This window comes from Pelophylax lessonae, assembly GCF_965119305.1.
Source record: "Pelophylax lessonae genome assembly, chromosome: 2".
Lineage (NCBI taxonomy): Eukaryota > Metazoa > Chordata > Amphibia > Anura > Ranidae > Pelophylax > Pelophylax lessonae.
The window spans coordinates 555,691,992-555,714,953 of NC_138769.1; the positions used below are offsets into that span (position 1 = coordinate 555,691,992).

At 39.9% G+C, this 22,962-nt stretch overlaps 1 protein-coding gene across 1 annotated transcript in view; it reads right to left on the reverse strand.

Annotated features, from left to right (window-relative positions):
- Window positions 1-435: 435 nt before the first annotated feature.
- Window positions 436-22,962, reverse strand: part of DDN (dendrin) — a gene marked incomplete at its 3' end in the record, with an annotated part of 28,281 nt that continues 5,754 nt past the window's right edge. Inside the window, exons 3-4 of the mRNA XM_082248137.1 lie at window positions 13,129-16,745; window positions 436-542 (exon numbers count right to left, since the gene is read on the reverse strand). Of these exons, the coding sequence (XP_082104263.1) occupies window positions 436-542; window positions 13,129-16,745 (3,724 nt within the window). The remainder of the gene's footprint in view (window positions 543-13,128; window positions 16,746-22,962) is intronic.

The following is a 22,962-nucleotide window of genomic DNA, read 5'->3' on the forward strand; positions in this document are numbered from 1 at the left end:
CACATCCATAGAGCTGATCAATTTTGAATATAAACATAAGGAGGGTGTTGATGCAACTTGGGATTCTGATGGGCTCAAATTTATTTTGGAATTTCTTTGCTTTGGTTACTGACTTTTTCTCACTTTCTTAAATCATATGCTGAATACAAACTCCAAGTCATTTTTATTTTCAGCATGTGAATATTTATAAAATATAAGATATGGCCCTCATACTAAAAAGTTTGGAGGTCCCTGCTCTAGCCTAATAAGTCGACAGCCAACAATAGGCTAAAACTCTCGCTAACAAGATATAAAAATAACCTAGGTAATTTTTTTGCTGTCTTTACACTGTTGAGATCCCATTCCATTTATGGTATCCAGGACAAAAAGTGGGGAAATCTCACCAACAGGGACACAAAACCACAAAATAAAAACACTGAATAGGTAAGACAAAGCTCATGTACTACATGTTGATTCCAATTTGCCGATGGTATGACTGTCATTGATTGCCATCTTGTGGTTAGAGTGTAGAACTTCATCCTCGATAACCTGGATATGGTACTCTATAAGAATTAAACCAATCATCTAAATATATGATAATAGTTATTTATGGCTATAAAATATTTTCACCAAAGCTTCAAGTAAAATACATTTTTAAAATGTTTCCTTGTCGTATATAAAAAGCAGTATTCCCATTATTGTACATGACGATTATATTGTTCCTGGAACAAATCGTTTTGGAAAAGCGGAAATTCTAGAACCCAACACCTCCAACAACATTTTCTGCTGTCTTTGGATAATTCAGTGTAGATTTGCTTTTTTAGCAACGATTTCTTTAAATGACATCCATACTCAGTCCCAAAGGTCACAGTGACACTTGAAGGCCCATTTTAGCCAATCTAAGGTAACAAGCAAAGTACACATGATCAGTGTATGTTGTGTTGCTAATTAAGCATTTAGGACTTCCGAGGTTGAAGAAATGAAAAGTCTTAGCAGGTTATGTTGGGACCTGTTCAGTATGACAGCATGAGGAGAAGTGTATTAACTCTTAGAAACCAATCCACAATCATATGTAAAGAAGAAAGATATTTCAAAGACTGGAGTGAGATTAAGTGTAAATAGGCTCTAACAATACATTTTTCTTTTTTACTCCCTTTTCATCTGAGAGTGTTTTATTACATTTGTTTTGCAAAAAAAAAACTGTTCATCCAGTCAGAAATCTTGTAAGCTGATAATTTTCTGTGGGCCCTGCTATCTCAGTGGACTACAAAACACCTCCTGCTATTATGTGGTCCTAATATACAGTAATCCCCCGCTACATCGCGGTTCAGTTTTTGCGGTCCCAGTAATTCGCGGTTTTTTTTGTAATGTTATTTTACTATATAAATCATTAAAAATGAAAGATTTTTGTGTTTTCCATAGCTCTTGCTCTGTCTCTAAGTATCTTTTATGTGTTTAAATGAGTTTCTATTGTTTTAAAAGTGTGTTTAAAGACCTTAAAATGCTTCTACACGTACAGTGACAGTAAAAAAAAAACATGCCTACAATGCATTTTAATAGGGTTTTTCTATTTCGCGGAATTTCACTTTTCGCGGCTGGGTCCGGAACGTAACCCCCGCAATGGAGAGGGGGGTTTACTGTACTTCCTGTCCTAGGATGACAATGCTGCGGACAGTGTGGATAATATCCTAGGACAGAAAGTGTGATAATGGCAGGATTACAGGTGAAAATAATGGGGGGAAAAGTTAGAAAAAGAAAACGAATGCAGCCACCACATTTTAGGATCAGTAAACCATAATATTATTAACTTTTGGTTTTGGGTTTAGACACACTTTAAGTGTAATTATATTTCCCTAATCCAGAGAGCATTGGTTTTGAAGTTCAGCAATCGGCCCACTTTTTCTCTCAATGTATCACACTGCCAGCAACCAAAGTTAGTTGTCATTGCCACAATTAGCTGCCTTCTACAGGCAGTTTACCAAGAACATAGGTATGCCGAATACTGAACTTCAGATCCTAAGACCCTGGTGCCCAAACTGTGGCCCAGAGGCCGCATACAGCTTTTTGGTATATGATGTGCTGCCTTCAGATCTCAGAAGTCTGTATTGGGAACATTAATTAAGGTATAGATTAATTAGGGTATAGATCTTTACTATCCTCATGTAACATGTTCCCAGTTTCATATTGTCTTCATATTGTTTTCTGCAGCATATCCCTAGCCAAAAATGTTGCATGTCCCCAGTCTCTCAAATCCACACGAAAACCTGGCAACATGGTACTTGACAGTAACTGTGGGGGAGATTTACCAACACTGGTGCACATAGAATCCGGTGCAGCTGTGCATGGTAGCCCATCAGCTTCTAACTTCAGCTTGTTCACTTAAGCTTTGACAATAAAACCTGGAAGCTGATAAGTTTCTATGCAGAGCTGCACCAGATTTTGCATGTTCCAGTTTTAGTTAAAAAAAAACCCTGTAGGCTTTACTATGCAGATGGGTGGAATATAGATGAAGCCAGGTACGTTGGTGACGTAACGCGTAGAGGTTGAGCCTGGCTGCGGAATTAAACACTGAAGAAAGTGAGATGCTGAATTTTATTATACGCTTGTTTATTTATCCAATAAATGTGAGTGCGTTTTGTAAAGTGGGTTCTGTGTGGTTTGTTGAGCTTAATTACCCGGGTACTGCACTATTGTAGGCTGTCTTTTCTGTTTATTGCTTATGACCTACTTGTGAGCTGTGTGGAGCCATTTTGGAGAAGGATTCCTATCAGTCTTAAAGGAACCTGAATATCAGAGTTTGGTCCAACAGAATGATCTGCCCTTTGCTTTATTGGCCCCTATGGGGTCTATAATGAAGGTGAGCTTGCAGTTCACCTGGTGAAAGGAGCACAAGTTAGAAACTGTTAAAACACTTTGGTGTTATCTCTGTGAAGCACTTTATGAGATAGAGACTTTCTGTATTGTACAATTTATAAGAAGTTTTACTATTCATATTCTATTATATTGGACTTTTTAGCATGTTTTATTCATATATTTGTTTAAGGATGTATTTTGCATTGGCACTTTATCTTATGACATGTTTACATTTATAGTCCTTTATTGTCACTTTTCAGTTATCACCTCACCTTAAGCGAACCTTCAGTCATTTTTTCATCTTTCCATTTATTAAAACCTCTGGCCTTGTTGTTTTAACTTTTGATAGTAAAACTTTTTTTTCTGACATTAAATACCTTATACAGCCCACTTCCTTTTTCTTGTCTGGTAATTAGCCTAGGCTAATGACATCATACACAGCTCTCTCTCTCTCACTGTCGTGAGAGTTTGCCAGCAAGGGAGGAGAGGTGAGTCATTGGAGAGCCAATGAGAGCTGCAAAGCTGGAGGGGGCTGGATGAGGGTGGAGATAACAGGAGACTGCAGAGATTCATGAGGAGAAATGTGCAGGCAAGCAGTGGTGTGAGTGTGTCTGTCTTTATATATATGTGTGTGTGTGTGTGTTACTGTGTGTTTATGTGTGTTTGTATATATATATGTGTGTGTGTGTGTGTGTCTGTGTAAATCTAGGAAATGAACAGGCAGCAGCTTTAGCTGCCCACACTTAAAATGGCTTGAGCCAGACTTCGTAGAGGGAAATTTCTGCAGCATATTTAGTAAGTACAGAATCACAGTATATATAAAATAATATGCAAAGTGGTTGGAGGGAAGCTTCAGAATGGCAAATATGTTTTTATCACAATTTATGTGATAAAATTAAAAATAATATTTTAATTTGCAGCTGTGGCAGGAATTATACCACCCGTCACTTTCAGCATGCTCTACCATCTGCTGAAGGCAACCTGTTCAAGTGAATGGGGCCACACTGCAACCTCCCCGGAACTGTGTGCAATGTACACAGTTGTAGTGCAGTAGTGCAGCATGATGGGATTCAAAAGAGGTGGTGAGGAGGCAACATATTGCCCCCACATTTACCTATTGTGGGCAGAAGAAAGAGGACGCCTGCTGAGAACACACCTCAGTCTCAGCGCGGTGCCACTAGGGAGTGAGGACAGACTTCCTTTTCATGTGACATATCACATGACTGGAGACAGGAAGACAGAGAAGCTGCCTTCACTCCCAGCGGGTGTCACACTGTCACCGAGATGTGAACTGTGAATACACATGGGGGGGGGGGTGCAGTTTGCCATCTTTGCCCAGGGCGCTGGATGGCCTTGTCCTAGCACTGGAGAAACCAATCAGCTTCTAACCTCAGCTTGTTTAATTAAGCTTTAGCAATAAAACCTGGAAACTGATTGGTTTCTCTGCAGAATTGTGACTAATGTTGCCCTCTCTAGCTTTAGTAAATAAACCCCTTACTGTCAAGTACCATGTCATAGTTGCCAACATTTAAAAAAAATTTCCAGGGACACTTTGCAGCACAGCTATCAATTACTTACCATACCCACTTCCCTGAAGCTCTGGCCACTCTGCATAATTAATCTCACCTACTTATCAGATTATAGAGTCTTCTCAATATAGAGAGAATTACAGGAAATTAAAAAGGGAATTTCAAACTTAAGGCCACAGTAGCAGAGTTGGAATAAGTCTCCCATTCAGCTGCACTACTTCTGCATAACATTTACGGGCAGCCTGATTAACAAGCGCTTCCAGGGACAATATAAATTACCTGGGACAGCCTCCTATTTGCAGGGACTGTCCCTGGAAAAAGGGACAGTTAGCAAGTATGCCATGTTGCTGGCTTTTCATGTAGATGTGATGTTTTCAAGGCTTCAGCAACCTGTGCATGAGCACTGGAAGCCAAGCTGATTCAATTATGTGGAAGTTGTAGCACTGCACACTTCATTAATTAGTGTCCATAGTCCCTGACCATCATTCCCTTTATTAGGTCTGCAGTCTCAGACAGTACTCTCAAACATTACATATAATGAACATTATGTGTGGTCCTTTGGTGATGTCAGGGGCTGCAGTTGAGGCCCCCTATAGCTCAAAAATGTACAACTACTGTTCTAAGATCTCTGGATTAGGAGAAGGATCTAAAACGAAACCCCAGTCCATATTATTTTATTTTATTTTTTTTAGTCTTGAATAGAGAGGTTAGAGGGTAAAATTATTATAAGGCTTTTTTTTCTGGCTGTGACTCACTGGGGAGAATTCCCTTTACTTATTGTCAGAGGTTCTAATCCCTACTAACTCTGCAAAGAATGTTTTTGTCTTTTACCCTTGTCGTGGAGATTTCTTATCCAGCAAAAAGTAAAGGGAAAATCTTTGCAACAGGGACATAATTGTGCCCTAAAGCTCACCACACACGTACAAACTTTTTACAATCTTATGTAGCACTGCCCCCTAGAGGACTGCTGAAGAATGACACTTTTGGATTCCCCTGGGTTACCCGTAGCAACTGCTTGCAGAAAATCTTAATATTTTAAGTTCTTGGCTCAGTCAATGATCAGTCTAGGGGTTGTTGTTTTATTTATATTGGGATGGGAGAAGGGATGAGTGGGATACTCCAACTGTTGAACTATTCACATTTCAGAGGACTCCTAGCGCTTGTGTTTCTCTTCAGGGTACTCCCCCAGTACCCCCTTTCTCTGTATTAGCCTACACCCATCCACTGACTGCACTACCCGGATTGGTCCCCTTCCTGGGCAGACCCCTGAGCAAGATCCTCTGTACTCACAATACTGTTTTTCCAAAGTCTGGCAGTGCCCCAACTCCTCAGTCAGTTCTTCTGGACCTCTGGGTTCAGCTCCACACTGTAGGTGCACCAGGCCGACTGCCTGTGACCATCACCCACGGCTGCAGAAGAGGAGGCAGCTGCCACCCTCCTTCTGGGACTCTGCTTCCCGCCAAAGACCTCTACCTCATGTGCCCGTGGCTTTTTATACCCTGCCCCATAATGCACCGAGACCAACTGTCTGTGCCAATCCCTATGGCAGTACCAAAAGCCTGTGTGTCATTGGTCAGGTTTCCTCCAGCATCCTATGTGCCTCCCCATTGGATCAGCTGAGGACACTCCCCAAGACCAGATGAATCACACACTGAGCACACTGAGCAGTCCCGACTCACAGATCCTGCTCTGTTAAGCAGAGAACAATATAGATTTTGCCTGCTGCTCCTCTGATAGGCAGACAGAGCCAAAACTATACTCTCTACCTAGCACCTGACTAGGAGGGTGCTATACTTACAACTTTAGATTACCAAAACTTTGTAATATGAGCATCTCAACTAAACTATCAAATCAATCAGTATCCAATTCAGCAGGGCTGCTGTGCTTCATAGTTGTTGGTAGATATAAAGAAAATTGTACATTCCAATGTGTGTGGTGGGTCTACATCTTTTCCACTTTATCCAAAACAAAATCATTTGGCTGGAACTGGGCTATAAGGTATTAGGTATAATATCATATAACATAGGACACATTTAAAATAAAGGACAAAATACTGATTAAGGTAAAAGGGGTTAAGGTGATATATTTATTGAACATTATTAAATTATGGATTTCCTATGTTGAGATAAATAAATTAACATACAGTTATTCAAAATATTCTTCTGATTTTACATTCTTAGTTAGTTCATAATTATTCATTTTGGGTTAAATCAAGATACCGTAGTTAAAAAATAACTTTTTTTTATATGAAAGTGTGAACACAGAATGCACAAACCTTTCTGTGAAAGACAAATTGATTTTTATGGGTCACTAATTGTAAGCTGCCCATCTGCTGTTTGCAGCCTCACCCTCTTTGTAGTCAATTATGGTCAAGCAGGTATAAAACAGAAAAAACTTTGCATTGATTAAGATATTTCATGATTTGCAGTGGAGTGCACAGACATAGTATGTTTCAATAGACCTAGGTCTTGGCCTAAAAATATGCTATAATCCTATACCAATGAAAACTGATTGCATTTCAGCTTCTTCCTATTGCCAAACCAGCTTCCCTATAGACTGCAATTGTTCCTTAAACTTGCTTGTATACAATAAATATTATAATGCAATACGCATTATAATACTAAAAACATTTAGGTATTATCGCTTGGGTTTCAGAGACAGGAAGGGATATATTTTATTGTGAAAACGTTTAGCAAAAAAATACAAACCTGCTATATCCTACTTTCATTGCCTAGGACAGACAAAACGGGCCATCAATACTTCATGTAAAAAAATAAATGCCCATAAATGTTCACACATCTGTCATAATTACCTTATTTAAAAAAGGGATGCAACAATAGACAAATTAAGTCTGAATGTCCTTAAAAATACACTTTCCTGGTGCTGAGGATCTGAAGCCCCTTGCGTCTAGTAGATAGACATGCACAATGTCTCAACTCTGGTCCCCTAAGGCAGTGGTTCTCAACTCCGGTCCTCAGGGCCCACTAACAGGCCAGATTTTAAGTATTACCTTGGGGAAAAGCAGACTAGAGTACTGCAATCACTGAGCAGCAAATGATATCACCTGGGATGTATTTCAGTTATCTTGCAAATCTGGCCTGTTAGTAGACCCTGTAGGCCAGGGTTGAGGACCACTGCCCTAAGGGAGCTTGGATTGTTTTTTTTTTTAAAGATTGATTTTTAAACCCTAAATGACCATTTACATTACCGGGAAGTCTGAACAGCCCAGTATTCAGGTGTAATGGCCTGGAAAGTAGAAATTTGCTGCAGATATTTTCAGACACCTTTAGGCTCCTGTACTTTAATCAGCAACCTATTTGCATAAATATGTTCTGCTTGCATTATATTAGCATGCCAAAGTAACCACAGAAATAATACCAGATGGACCCCAATATATAATGCACAATAAAAACATTTGGGTGGTACATATATTATTATTACAGATCTATACATTAGATGGGATTAGATCCTAGAGAGGGACTGTCCCATGGAGCTATGGCTTGGGTGGTTATGTAAATTGAGGTATTCCCCTATATAATTATGGAACTCAACCATCCACAAAATGTATAGAATGATTTATATACTTTGCAATGTGATACCCCACAACTAAAGGTAGCTATAAACTGGTGGGTTGACAAATACCCAAACCTTCAGTATATATGTACCTAAAACTGTTAAAAATAGGTACTTTTTGCTTGCTCTATGGAAAAAAAAGGATGGCTTATATTTTACCTACTGATACTGGGCTAAAACCATTACAAAAAAACAGGTAAAAAAATTAAAGAAAATGATTATGGCTAAGCGGTGACAATGACAGCTTTCCCTCTCTCCAAACTCTTTGCCAGAACTGCATATGGCCGCTCCATGCACACTTGCTTAAAAATCGCTGCTTCTACAGGAGTATTGTGTTTTGCTTGTAGAAGCAGCTCAATGTTATCCTATGTGTCCGTGCACATCAGGACAATTCGAGGCAAATTTTGAGCTCAACGTTTAGAGGCAGGAAAAGAAAAACCTTTCTGGTTTGCGTTTCTGATTGGAGCTTTCTGGCAGAAAAATTGTAAAACTCTCCAAAACTCGCCTAAACTAGGTACAAAAAATGCTCTACAGTATATAAGCGTTTTTTTTCTGCCAAGGGAACTGATGTTTTTTTAAGTCCAGTGTGCATGGAGCCTGAGAGCTACTAATATCCTTATAGCATTGTCATAGTTTGTGCATCCTCCTAAAAACAACATGTCATATTCATACTGATGGCCATACAAGAACTTTTCTACTGCTAATACAATACAAATTACATTTTCCAAACTACCACCAAGCACAAATTATTTCTTTTTCCAGTCAAAACAGTTTTGCTTACTTTGCACAGTAATCGGATTCCCCAGAAAAATAATATAATTTTAAGAAAGATGGAAGACTTCTGTTACCCCTTTATTTTTTCTATAGTGCTTATCATTTACCCATATACTATTTAGCTATGGCATGAAATGTCTGATCCTTCGTTTATGCAAAAACTGCTTAGTATAAATGTATTCAGGGCTAAACCTGTACTGAAGCTAGACTTGGTTTTATTTTATTCATACAAAAGCTGTCAATAATTCTGTCTAAATCCCATGGCTGGAGTTATGCTTCACTTATTGTTAATTAAATAATTTTTCTCCAAAAATAAAAAAATTGTCTTCAAAAATGGCAGATTTGTAAAGATAAGTTGTACTTACCTTTGTGTACTGTTAAGGCATCAGGTTTGTTGGTTGGCTGGCACAAAGGAAGGATTCCTCTTGTTCAACCTATGTTTCCTATTATGGTCCATGATACCTGAATTCCCTCCATCCTATTTCCTTTTATGTTAATGTTAAAGTATATCTAAAGCCATAAAGGTTTTTTTTTCTAACTTTGGTTAGAGGAGGGGAGAGCTAGAACCTTGGTCTAGTTTTTAGTACTGTCAGTATCCCCGCTAGGGAGATTTACCTCTGTAATTGTCCTAGTAGCTTGTCACCATGAATGAAAGTGCGGGAGACTCCAAATTTTTGAGTTGTCACCAGAAAAAAAATAGATGGGTAATCTTCCAATGGGGCAATTGTTCAAAATGACCTAAGATATGCTTTAAGTTATCATTGGAAAATAAATTTACATTGTATTGCTCCTCAACTTTTTGTAGTTGGTTTCCTTAGGGAAAGTAAATCCACTGTTACACAGTGAGAATTTTCCCCCACCATCATTACACTATCAAATATCTGGCTATATATTTATTAACCCACTCAAAAATCTCAGGGTAGATATAATTTCACAGATATCTCCAGCCAAGCAACGTTGAACCTCATGTTAGTGGGTTACATCTAAAAATATGAGTTATTCCCAACACTCACTTTCTCCTACATTGTCATGTTTATGACAAAAATAATTACCGGTAATTCATTCACCTAAATTATCTGGCTAATTCTATAAAAACAATACAAAAACAGCATCCCTGTTACTACTAACATTATTTTGCACAATAGTTGATTTTTCATCTGACAGAAGAGTAGCCCATCCACAAAGCTCTTCTGTCAGAAACGTTCCACCTGCCATCAAAAACCTTGACTAGATAAGTCTTCTGACTTTCTCTGTGGGAAAGAAGCAACCACACAACATTCCAATGTTCAGATTACAGCGATCTCTTTTTCAGCTAGGTCAAATTTCTTAAAGCTTCCTTCACTTGAAAGATGTTTTATCTGTATCTTCCTCTGCATGACCATTTCCTAAACACACAAGAAGAAATAAGGTGATGATTTTCTGCAACCTCTTCTTTCGGATCATACTGTAAAAATCCAGTGGCATTGGCATAACTCAACTGAAAATCTTTCAAAATAATTTTTCTACCATTAGGCATGGATAGAATTTCATGTCACATTACACTACATTTTGCTAGGGTGAGGCAAGCTTATCATCTTGTGAAAAATAAAATTTTCATCTTAAGCTACTAGAACTGCTTGTCAACAAAACAGCTTCTACAGTGGTCCTTGAAGATGGCATATCCTTGCAGCACTAAATGACTGAAAATTGGGGCATATATAAGTTATATAGAATTTCTTATATTTTAACCCTACGTGATATAACGTAAAAAAGTGATGTCATACAAGTGCCCAGTGCCGGGACAAGGTCATCCTGCGCCCAGGGCAAGGATGCCAAACTGCGCCCCCTCTTCCCTTTAGTTTTAGGGTCAAAGCACCCCCATCCCTGCAATAAACCATTGCCCCCAGGGCAACCACCCCTCCTGCCCACCCCTTGTCCCAGCCCTGCAAGTGCCTAAAACAATTCGGTTTTTAAGTTAAACTCTAGTGTGAATTAAAGCGAGTTGGCATTTTGCCATTATGGGGAAATGTTTGCCATACTTCATTAAACTCCATAGGAATTGACACCTCCTCTCTCACTTTGCAAATTCTAAAATTATTAGTTTCTGTCTGCCGAAACAGGGCACAAAATCTAAATGAATTTTCAGTGAAACAAAAAAAAGGGCGCATATGTAATACGTTTTTGTTGATTTATAGAAAAGTGCATACACTAGTATTGTTTTGTTCTGATCTGATCTGCTCCAAATAGACCGTCAGCCAGCGATACTTGCATTCAGTGGCGTCGGGAGAGGGGGCGGCTGACCGGGACTATAGCCTTGAGTGAGCCCCCAAAAAGCCCCGGGTCTCGTATTGCTTATTTAAAATTATTAACCCTGAGTCCCAAGGCCTGGGGTTGGCTGGGAACTCGGGGCTAAATACCTCAGAAGTGTAACATTCTACAGTATCCAGTATCCAGTGATTGTTGGGCAAGCTGGGGGTGGCCACAATGAGAGTGAGAGGAGCGGTCAAAATGAAGCACTGATGTCGAGGGGGGGCAGGGTTGATATGTGGGGTTCTGCCCTTTAATCCTGTTTATAGGCAAACTGCCTCTGCCTGGGGGGAAGGTGGCAGGGGGCGGACCAATTGTAACTACGGTATGTGCACCCACAGCAGTGTATACTAAACCTGCCACCTTCCTCCCTGGCCATCAATGTATACACGCCACCGGTGCCGCCTGAAACAAAGGGGACGGGCCCCACATATCAGCCCTGCCTATCCCCGACATCAGTGCCTATAAATCCCTGGCTGTGTTGGTTAGATGTTACACTGCTGCATGTCCTGCTTGGCTGCACTCATTTATGTTCCATCTGATGCCGCCATTGTTCCCTTGGCTTCTGTATGCTGCTAATTAATATTTTAAGGTAAGCGTGCTATGTTTAACTAATTGGTGTATTTGCAGTTTAACTAATTCCTGAACCTGGCACCCTGTACAATGCACGTACAATGCACTCCTGAACCTTGCACTCTGTACAATGCACTTCTGAACCTAGCATCTGTATAACGCACTCCTGAAGCTTGCACTCTGTAAAACGCATTCCTGAACCTTGCACTCTGTACAACACATTGCTGAACCTTGCACCCTGTACAACACACTCCTGAACCTTGCACCCTGTACAACGCATTACTGAACCTTGCACCCTGTACAATGCATTCCTGAACATTGCACCCCTTACGATGTATTCCTGAAGATTACACCCTTTACAATGCACTCCTAAACCTTACAACCCCCTCCTGAACCTTGCACTCTGTACAACGCACTCCTGAACAATGCACTCCTGAACCTAGCACCCTGTAAAACGCACTCCTGAACCTTGTACTCTGTAAAACGTAATCCTGAACCTTGCACCCTGTACAATGCACTCCTGAACCTTGCACCCTGTACAATGCATTCCTGAACCTTGCATTCAGTACAACTCTGGGGGGGACTGTGTAATGCAAAAGGGGTCCAGAGGGGTTTGTCTGGGGGGCTGTGTAATGCAAAAGGGGACTAGAGGTGTGGGGGCTGTGTAATGCAAAAGGGGTCTAGAGGTGTGGGGGCTGTGTAATGCAAAAGGGGTCCAGAGGTGTGGGGGGGCTGCGTAATGCCAAAGAGGTCCAGAGGTGTGGGGGGTGGCTATGTAATGTAAAGGGGTCCAGAGGTGTGTGTGGGGGGCTGTGTAATGCAAAAGGGGTCCATAGGTGTGTGTTGGGGCTGTGTAATGTAAAGGGGTCCAGAGGTGTGGAGGTGTTGCCCCATCAAAATGCTCTAATTGGTGTTACACTCACCTTTAATCCAGCGCAGGGCAAAGATCCCTAGCGCTGATCTTCACACCCCCTTCTGATGTCAGAAAGGGATGTCTTGGGATCAAATTTACCTTCGGGCTCAAGCCCCTGGTCTTTTTCCTACCTAGCAACACCCCTGCTTGCACTGTCCAATCTATCCAACTACTCTGTATGATAAATACATCTATATGAGTCTTCTAACATCTAAATGTTTACTAAGTAATGCTGGCCATACACTATACGAAAAATCTACCGAAATTTGGTTATTTGCACAGTTCGTTCTCTTTTCGGCCAGTTAATGGGCACAAATTGGTAATCGGTTGTGGTGTTTTTGAGCCGAAAATACTAAGGACAAGTTTGGAGAATTTTCTGCCAAACGAACGATAAATTGAAAGGTTAATGTGTTTCTTGTTTAAACTGTTTGCACTAGTTATATGTGAAAAAAACAAACAAAAAAATTGATTAATTTATGTCTATTGAACGATTTATCGGTCATTACATGATGGCACTATTGTTTGCTCTCAAGGCTGAGTTTGAATGATTTTTTACATATAGTGTATGGCCAGCATAAGTAGTATTGTGCATATTAGTGATGGTGCAGTTATTGTTGTTTGAGTATGTAATCAATAAGGGCACATTACCTGTTGCAGAGTCATTACATTGGCCTTCATTGCTGGAGAAGAATTCTTGCTCTGTTTTACTCAGTTCCTGAAGTATCTCCTTGATGCAGCTATTCAGATCAAAGACTGATTCCTGTTCATGAGATTTGTTACACTGTGCTGCAATCTCCCTATTCTGAAAGGCTGCAGGTGCAGATGCAGATGGTGCATCCATTAAGACTTCCATGGCCACGTCTTCATTCATATTTTCTGTATCTGAAATGTCATTAGACTGTAAAACATAATCTCTTTGGTTTTCAGCTTCACACATAATTACCGTTACGTCAGAGTCTGATGTGTCTGAGCTACCAGTAGTCACACTTTCATCTGGCACCTCTTCCTCATGATTAGTCAGTTCAGGCACTGATTGGTCTATGTCTTCATCTGTGTCAGAATCAGGGGCAGTGTGGCGTCTGATTCGTGACACTGCCTCCCTTAGGTCTTTGGCATAGTAATTAGGTCTTCTAGTATATGCCTTCACTTGTGGCAATAATGAAGGTCTTTGAGAAATCTGGTAGCTGTCTTCATTCTTTTGCCTACTCTGTGGAGATGATGGATGAGCAATTTCATCTGACACAGCAGGGCTGGCAGAATGCAGAATTTCCCTGACATATGTATTTCGATATTTCTGTCTCTCATTCTCTAGTGTAGGCTCTAAATTTGGCTCTAATTTTTTCTTTTCACTATCATTTTGAACCACAGATATGGCATTCTCTTCAGAGAGAAGATGTGTGTCATTAGTGCCTAATATACATGTATCTTCTGGCCTTTCAGGAACACACATTTCCAAAATTTCTTCTGACGATATACAGGTTTCTTCGGTAAGCATGGGTTCCAAAACATCCTGGTACTGCTCAGTTATGGTTATTTCAAGAGTCATATGATCAGGAACAGTGGTTGAGCTCATGTCTAAGATATTCTCTTTTGGAAGGCAGATGTCTAATTCTATCATGGAGGAGGTCTTTGTAAGCACTTGTGGTTCTTGTACATTAATATGATTTGCTCCAGGTGCTTTTGGTTGAAATTCTGAAATATAGCTTTCTACCGTAGATGATTCACTGGTGCTTTTTGTGCCCTCTCTGCATTCTGTTTTGGAAAATGGCACATTTGCTTTTGATCTCAAGTCATCAAGATTTACAAGAGCATTTGTATCCTCTGACTCTTGGATAGTCATGTGAACATCATAATCACCAGATAATTCTGCTGCCTCTTGAATGCATGGGAGACCTTTACAATCCCTAAGTTTATAATCATTTCTGTTTTGTGTAAAACAGTTTCCTCCCTGTAAGTTATATTCTTTTTCATGAGACTTGGGATCTTTGTATGTTTTATTAGACTTTGGAACTGACATGTTTGCATGGCAGTGATCTTGAGTTTCACTCAGGGATTCTATATCACCAATAGAAAGACCTAAGATACGAACAGCTCTTTCTGTGATGCTTGGAACCACCCTTTCTGTAGACAACTCCTTAAAATTGTAAATGTAAGAATGGCTCCTTTCTGAGAAGGTTTTCGTTGTTGAACTTGAAGAGGTCTTTGAACAAGCTATTGGATTAGGTATTGTTTCATTATTAAGAGGCACTGCTAAATGTTTTTTACATGAAAGGTCTTCTATTTTTGATGGTTCATCATGTAAAAATGTAACTTGCTCCATTACTGGTGGAAAAATATATTCTGCCCGGACCACCACACATGTTGCATCAATGACAAAAAAGCCATCACTCTCTTTAGAAATTGGAGCCTGATTTTTTTCTAGGCCTTCCTTGGTTGCATTTCTTCTTCTGCCCATCTTATTACCCTGTAAAACTGAAGGCTGAAAAAGGTTATGTTTCATTTCTTGCTTCAGCTTATCTTCACCCTTCCAGCGACTGTGATCACGTCCTCTGCTTGGCAAAGTACTTATTTTTCCAGGTTCCCGCCACTTAGGTAAGATTGCATCTTGCTTAAAAGTGCCTTTGCTTCTAGAACTAGAAAAAGCTATGTCCTCCTGCATATATGTCTTCATGTAGTCTTTATTTAGTGGAAGAGTATGACTATACCACCCATTCTTACTTGTATATGGCGTAGCATTAGAATGAACTCTCAGCTTTGATTCTTTACTAGATATAACTCTTAATGGTCTTCTCCAATTATCATCTGGTTCATGATTTTCAAGCTCGTTAAAGTTTGTGTATTTTCCTCTTGACATTTGATCAACAGGCTGAAATATTCCACTTGTATAGCTGAAACCTAACTCTCGTGGCAGTTTTACTCCATGCAGTGGAATTGGAGGACGATCATCAAACTGTGGAATTTGCCTATTACTACATGATGTAGTATTCTTGCCCTTGGTTGCTTCAGGCCTGTCATGGGTACCTTTGCCAGTTACCCTTGGTAATGTGTGTTGCTGAGATGGATTTCTTTGTAAAGGAATGGCAACTGTTCCATAGATCATTTCATCTGTGTGTAAGCCTAGATCACTATATGTTTTCTGACTAGTAGGTATACTGGAAATTGGAGAACTTCTCCCTTCCACAACTTCATATATATGATCAAGATAGTCATCAGAAGTAGATCCTGTCCATGTGTTATAAGCTCTTGGAAGTTTTCGGTCCTGCATAACACTATGATACGTGGGGTTACATTTAAGTTTCCTCTCTTCCACTCCTCTGTTCTCTCTCACATTGGTGTGTAGCAAATTTATTTTGGGAGCTTTACATTGATCTACACTATACCTTGGTAATTTTTTTCTACTTTCTTGGAAGTCCTCTTTTTCATTTAGCAGAACTGAATTACTGGTTACCTTCTGGTTAGGTCCCTGAATGTTAATAGGGTTGTTTTTGCTGATAGGGAAGGTGCGATGAGGGTAATTATAAGAAGGTGGTGGAACATACGGTGGAGGTCCTTTTCTCTTCCTTATTTGAGGTACATTTTCCTTTAATCCATCCAGTTTGTGGACTCCATAATTAACTAAGTAACTTTGGTCATTGTGGGCCATATTAGCTCTCTCTTTTGGAGTCTCTAGTGGGGTCTCCATATTGACCACATCACTTGCTATGGATTTGGAGTGCTTTACAAGTTTGGACCACCAGCTTTTCTTCTCTTGAGTTGCAGCTTCAGTGGGAATGACTAGTGATGTTGTTTTTTCTGGCGGAGGCTGATCCAGCTTATTTTTTTGTGATAACATCTGATTTTGCAGTGCCCTTGGTGGGTAAGGTAAAGGTTCCCATTCATCTGGTTTTGGTGCTTTCATCTTATTCTGCAGCTTATATTCCGGTTGCCATTCTCCATAGACAGAATCTACTTTCATAAGCTTCCCTTTGTGCTTGTCTTTATTTGCAGGGGAAAGATTCCCCATTTCTAAATCTCTTGGCAATTTGTGTCGTCTTCTTTCACGATCTAAAGTGTTTCTTGGAGGTATTTCCCAGTCATACCAAGATCTCTCTCTTATTCTGGAATCAGCATTTGGTTCTAATCGCCCCACTGAGGCCCCTCTAGTTCCCAATGAAAGGAATGGCTCCCAGTTTGTAGAATCTTGCAACACTGCAGTCTGTTGCAGTCTGGATGGTGACCATTGTCTGAATGGCAAGTGATCTTTTACTGGCCCTTTGTTAGTATGCCTGTAAAAACATTTAAGAGATATGTATGTAGTGAGGTTTGCACTTCTTAACATCATGTATAAGTAACACATTTTGTAGTGGACATACAAAAATACAGTATATACTGTGTTCTAAGCCTTCAATTACCCTGTCTCTTTACTTTTTTACATTCTGTTTCCTCTAGTGTTTTTTCCCTTTTTGAATAGGGTTAGACCCACTGTTTATACTAGTGTCCACTGTCTTCCAGACAGAAAGTGATTGAAAAAACACAATTTTATAGCTGTCACCAGAACAAGAGGTAAAGGCAAAGCTTTGAATAGGTACACCTGATCCAGTGACAACTGTCTGAGTGTGGAATTCCTCTCACTTTGGGAAATTTCCTCTCACTGTGTCGCCAGGACATTAAGTAAGGTCAATCTCCTCAACTGTACCCAGATAGCGAAAACCTTCCCTATGCTAGCCACAAAAAAACAAAAATCTATAAACTCCAATGATTAACTACACTTCTAAGCATGTAAATAAATACATCAGTTAATATTTATTCTGTTTACAGAAAATAGGATTTATTACTTTTTTTTTTTGAGGGAGGGGGTCTTTTTAACAAATTGTATATGTGATGTCTATGCATTATTTGGAACACCTCATGTTGCACATAGTGAATTGAAATTATTATACAGTATTTGTAGCCTTCCAATTTCTGTTAATTGCTGATTGTGTACTATATGGACAGAGATACCTTTCTGAACTACTATATAACTGAGCACTTGAGCTCTAGTCACAGGAAATGGGTCTTACTGCTGTAGGAGTAAGAATAATTTCCAAACCTAGCAACCAACACATGTTTCAGAACAGTTCTGATAAATGTAACCAATTTTATTCGGTTTTCATGTAGGGTATCTTTAGGCCACATGTAAAGGTTTTATTATGATGAAATGTGTTTGTGGATTTCTTCTAAATGCGTAATTTGGCAGTACATTGCGTTTCATAGCTATGTAACAGAAAAAAGTCACCCTGCTGCTTGTGAACTGTATAAATCCTACAGAAGGAATCTAAAGGGTTTTGGAAGCGTATATCTTTAATAAATTGAGTTAGCCAAAAAAGCTATATTTTAAACTACAAACATTCTTAACTAATTGTTGGCTAACACACTTCAAAACTTTACTAATATTAATTAGTAAAAGCCTAACAATGGAATGGAATCAAAATGTCAAATGGAAAAGCAACAAAGGTAATGGATTCAATTTACCCATAATAGTTTTCAAGTTCTAGCCACAACGTTACAAGTGCAGTACATATGTGAGATTTAGAGTGCTTTACATGCAATACCATTGACCTCTATATTTGCTGAAAACAGCACCATAGTTGCAGTCAGCAAAGCACCTAAAATGTGTAAATGTAGAGAGGGCCTTATGGGTGGACTGGAACAGAAGTGAATTTGTATTATAAAATGGGATTTTTGTTTTACCTGTAAAATCCTTTCTTGCAATGCATTACAGGACAAAGGACAGTATTTTAAAATACTGCAAACATACTTAGTTTTAGTTCAGATATTTCTTTGTTTAACCAAATTTAATTTTCAAAGAGCACCATTATTTCATCTTTGCTATTTCCATTTTTTTCATGACCTAGTTACTATTATTTTTTAGATATACAGTATAGCATAGCTCAATGCTAAACCATTTTATTTTAATGTCCATTTACAGGAAATAACTGCATCAAAAAACACATTTTCTTAGTCATACATTACAAGATGATTCTGGAATCAATAGGTCAGTCTGCCATCTTCAGGAGTACTGTGTGCTGGCAAGGAAAGCTATAAAGACAGCCTAGTAGAACTCCTCCGACTCCCAGCGTGCCTCATATTAGTAGCAAGCGATGATAGCAATGGACCATAACAACAGAGGGGAGGGATCTGCATCCCAAAATGTACTCCAAGGAAAGAAAAAAAAAACAATTTTCTTAGTCCTACATTATGGAACACAAGAAAATATTCCAATACATTGCGACGTCCAAATCCAGTTCAGCGGAGGGGTGGACAACAGCAAATGAAAGGCCAATGGGAACACAAGATAACAATCAACAGGTTAAAAAGGGTGACCCAAAGGAACCTGCCTGAAGAATCTTACAACTAAAGCCGGCATCAACTGAGGCATGGACATCCACCTGGTAAAACTTAACGTACATGTGAGCCGAAGACCAGATGACAGCCTTGCAAATCTGAGAAACAGATGTCTGATGTTGAAAAGCCCATGAAGCACTAACTGAATTGGAAAGAGGGGACATCGCCCTTGGGTCCATCAGCTTTGAATGAGCTGTTTAATCCACTTACCTTAAGTAAAATAAAAAGCAGGCTGTCCACTATCAGGACCTTTAGGAATGCCAAAACATAGTTGGATTGGCAAAAGGGAGCTGTAGCTTAAGATATAAACTCAAACACCATGAAAATCAAACAATGGAGGGAAATCTCTTTAAAGCGGAGTTCCGGCCTCAAATACCATTTTTAACTAAAAATACCCCTATAATACTAATCCATCGCCCTTTACAGAACCAGAACCGCTATTCTCATACTTACAAGGTGTACAGTATTGGATTTTAGTCAAAATATTACTTTTAAAAACGTTGTCTGGGCGCGGCCATCTTGGATGTGGGCCTCTGAAGCCGCAGTGTAATCTGCTGTGTCCTTCTTCCTGATTCCAGGGAGTGTTCTGGTAGTTCTTCCTGATTCCAGCCTCCTGGGAGTGATGACAAAGAGCTCCCAGGATGCAATGCAAAGGCGGAAGTGATGTCGGTGGCCGTGGCCACAGAGGAGGGAGAAGGAGGAAGTACAATCAAAAATGCCCTGAAAATAAGGTAAGGGCCCCCCGAAAGAAATTGAAAATGCCCAATTGTTGATCAGCATAGCGAGCACTCCAGGAATCACTAAAGTTGCAAACTTTAAAGGCCGGAACTCCACTTTAAGCTGTTTAGGAGCAGGACAGAGATATAGTAGTGCAATGTTCTAGTTAAAGTAAAGGAAAAAAGCCACCTTGGGAAGAAAAGAGGTCCAAAACCTCAAAACAACCTTGTCCTTGTGTAGCAAAGGAAAGGGTTATTTACAAGTTAAGGCTGCCAATTCAGAAACTTACCTCACAGAAGGTATGGAAAAAAGTAAAGCAATATTGCCGGTAAGGATAGATACAGGAATATCCTTAATAGATTTAAAGGGCAGTCACTGAAGAGCCCACAGAACCTAGTTGAGATCAATAAAAAAGGCACCCGGTATGAAAATTCTTTACTATAGAGGCAAGCAAACTCTGAGAAAGAACCACCAAGACCGAGATTTGACCTTTGATGATACTGAAGGCCAAACAATGGTCCGGACCAGATTGAAAAAAAGACAAGATTTATCAGAGAACTTCCAAGGATGACATTTTCTTGTCTCTCACCAGAGAAATGTGTTTTTCAACTGCTATGGTACATTTTGCGAGAAGTCAGCTTTCTAGGATGCCCAAAACTTATCCCAAAAACCAAAAATCAATCTCAATCAAGACATTAAAGCCAGCAACAGAGCAGCAGAATGGTAAACCATCCTACCTGGTGTATTCAGAGGTCCAGGGCTTAAGGTGTAACTGTTTTCTAGGCTTGGCCTCTAAAGCCTAAAAGAATGAAAAATAATTTATGTTTCAAAAGCAAGGAATTTAGCAGCCTGAGTTTTTGCCTTCTTTTTCTGGGGCAAAGGGGTACACTTAGGAGCAGCGAAGACCTTTTCAGGCCAGTCACTGTACAAGGTTGTGAGAAGGTTCTAGCAAGACTGACGCAGGTTGCGCTAAGTCAGACAAGTGTACAAAAGGACTGAAATGGTGTCTTTAAACCTTGGAAATTTGTCAGCATTCTGACACTCCTCATGTGCAGAGTCCACAGAACCAGAAAAACCACCATCCTCATCTTCCATATCCAAATATGAAACAGCGGCTGTTGCTAGAGGAGGATCAGAGACAGGCTGTGGGGGGAAAAACGATTGTGTGGATTGAGAACTCCATCAATGCCGAAATGTCATGTCTATGTCCATTAATTCAGACATAGTAATAGAAATGCCTCCGTGGACAAACAAGAGGAGTGGGCCACCCCAAGGGGTTAAAGAGGCCCTTGAGGAGGGCAGCAGTCTGGGCTTTCATCAAAAGGACCCTTAGAAGAAGCACTACAAAGTCCCACAGAGCTGTTAGCCAAAGATGAGCCACCAGGACATTCAGAGCCACCCCTCTAGCACCTATGTTCTGTCATGGTATAGGTGTGAATGAACACTGAACAATATACACAATAACATTGCAGGTTAAAAAAGGGTTAGGGTTATATTGCAGAGGATAGATAGACTGTCAATGTGTGGGCAAGGAAAAGGCAGGAGAGGCTGAGCCTACAATTTTCAAAATGGCACACAAATTTGCAGCCGGCTGACCAGGAAGAAGTCTCAAACCGGCTCAGTGAAAGCAACCAGGGTAAAGCTAGTTAACAAAATTGTGTTGTTTTTATGCAACCAAATGCACTGCAACTGCTTCATCGTTATGTCCCTAGGGGACTGATTTAGCATGCCTGGGAACCCATTTAAATGGCAAGAACCCTTAACACAGCTGTCTTAAACCTGTGACTCCCCCCAGGCAGATAGGCAGGGTGTTAGGAACTATTTAGCAGTCTTCACCATACGGCAGGCAGACCCCCTACAGAGTCCTCAGGGACTGTGCATCACCAGATGGGTGTACTTCAATCCTGACCCATGTAGAGCAACCAGTGGCTAACTCAAAGCAATTCACCATGTGCCTAGGTGATTGTCAAAGGCAGGATCAGGTGCCTGGCAGGTGACCTTACAGGCCGGACTCACACCTTCTTCTCGGTGGAGTCCAGGTACAATCACCCAGGACAAAGCCAAGAAGTAACCAATCCAGAAGCTGCAAAAGAAGCTCCAGTGGCTCTGCAGCAACTAAAGAATCTAGATTGAAAAAGAAGTCTTGAAAAATGTGAAAAAGCTTTTGCTCCTCTCAGAGCAGATTGAAAATATCCATTCTCACAAGGACACTAGCAAATAACTGAGCCATGTTGGAAGTGGGAGGGATTGTACTGAGCTGTCCTTACAGCTTCGCTTGCAAGTATGCAATTTTTCTAAAGGTGGCAGTACTGTATATACCCATTGGTTCCAGAATCATTTTGTAAGGTACAACTAAGAAAATATGTTTTTAAATACAGTTAATTCTTGTTAATGGATATTAAGTTGAAATTGCACAGCATTTAACTATTCTATATATAGTATCCAAAAAATAAAGTAACTAGGTCATGAAAAAATGGAAGATAGGAAACAATGGTGCTCTTTGAAAAATAATTGTTTAATAAAATGATGTTAATAATTAGGATAAAAAGACAGGACACTTATAGTTCTGACCTAAAAGAACAAATAAGTTAAAGAGAAGTCTATTTTACACAGATTTAGAGAGCACAACCAGGACCAGTTAAATGGAACATATGTCAGCCATTGAACTCTTACCTGGTCCGATGCTGGTCTCATTTCATAGGATAGTGGTACATGTTCTGCAGTTTCAGACTGCTTAGCTAATAATCCTCCACCCAGGAAGAAACACATTCAGTTTTGATCTCTACTTCAAAGGGCACCAACAAATTAAACCTTGCAAAGTCATATTTAAAATGATATGAACAAAGTAGCAATAAAACAACTACACTCGCCCACAGCAGTATACTAAGAATCATAGAATCATTATGCTCCACTTTTCCCTAATTGCTTAGTGTAATAGGTAAAAGATGTGACAATGACAAAGCAATGTTAAATTAGTTTAGACAAACAAATGTCATGAGGCAGTACAGCAGGGGGTATGAAAGCTGCCTTGGTGTCCTGGGTATCAATTCAACAAAGGCGGTATTTTACTGTTCATGTTTGCACATGTGTATCTTTAGGTAATCAGGTTTCATCCCACAATCTGAAAATATATTGATATTATAGCTGGTTTCTGCTTAAACATGGGTTTATAAAATACATAAAACAGGATCATACAATATTTTTAAGTCTGCTACTTCATTAACCACTTTACCACTGGAGGATTTTGCTGTCTTACGTCTGGGCCACTTTTTGCGATTCGGCGCTGTGCGACTTTAACTGACAATTGCGCGGTCGTGCGACGCCGTACCCAAACGAAATTTACGTCCTTTTTTCCCCACAAACAGAGCTTTCTTTTGGTGGTATTTGATCACCTGTGTGATT